Below are 549 nucleotides of genomic sequence, written 5' to 3'. Positions count from 1 at the left end.
GCGGGGTGCATGCACGCCGCCCGTGTTGTGCTGCAGCAGCAGCAGCAGCAGCAGCTGCTGCTGCTGCTGCACCGCTGCTGCTGAGTTCAACTGATAGCATGCGGCTGGGAGACGCAGAGCTGTCTGACGATGCTGCTGCTGCTGCTGTTGCTGCTGCTGCTGCAGCAGGTGGTCGCAGCAGCTGCAGCAACTGCAACGCATGCAGCAGCTGCAGCAGCTGCAACGCATGCAGCAGCTGCAGCAACTGCAGCAGCTGCAGCAGCTTACCTGCAGAGGGCATATCGACAGCCCCTGTGCTGCCTTTAGAAGCAGCAGCAGCAGCAGCGCAGCAGCAGCAGCAGCAGCAGCAGCAGCAGCAGGAGCAGCAGCTTGCTGCTAGCGCGTGCTTTGGTATGCCTCTCTCCAGTCGGGGTTTGAGCAGCAGCAGCAGCAGCAGCAGCAGCAGCAGCGAAGGCACTGCAGCAGAAGCGTTTATGTACGGATCAGATCTGCTGCCAGCAGCAGCAGCAGCTGCTGCTGCTGCATCGTCACAACCACAACAAACAGCAG

The 549-nt window shown here is 61.6% G+C and overlaps 1 protein-coding gene across 1 annotated transcript in view; it reads left to right on the top strand.

Annotated features, from left to right (window-relative positions):
- Positions 1 to 98: 98 nt before the first annotated feature.
- EMH_0001070 (uncharacterized protein) overlaps positions 99 to 549 on the top strand; it is a gene marked incomplete at both ends in the record, with an annotated part of 1,259 nt that continues 808 nt past the window's right edge. Inside the window, one exon of the mRNA XM_013495429.1 lies at positions 99 to 475. Coding sequence (XP_013350883.1) covers positions 99 to 475 — 377 coding nt within the window. The remainder of the gene's footprint in view (positions 476 to 549) is intronic.

The sequence above is a fragment of the Eimeria mitis genome, genomic scaffold, assembly GCF_000499745.2.
Source record: "Eimeria mitis Houghton genomic scaffold, Emh_scaff157, whole genome shotgun sequence".
Lineage (NCBI taxonomy): Eukaryota > Apicomplexa > Conoidasida > Eucoccidiorida > Eimeriidae > Eimeria > Eimeria mitis.
This window is presented reverse-complemented; position numbering and strand designations above follow the sequence as displayed.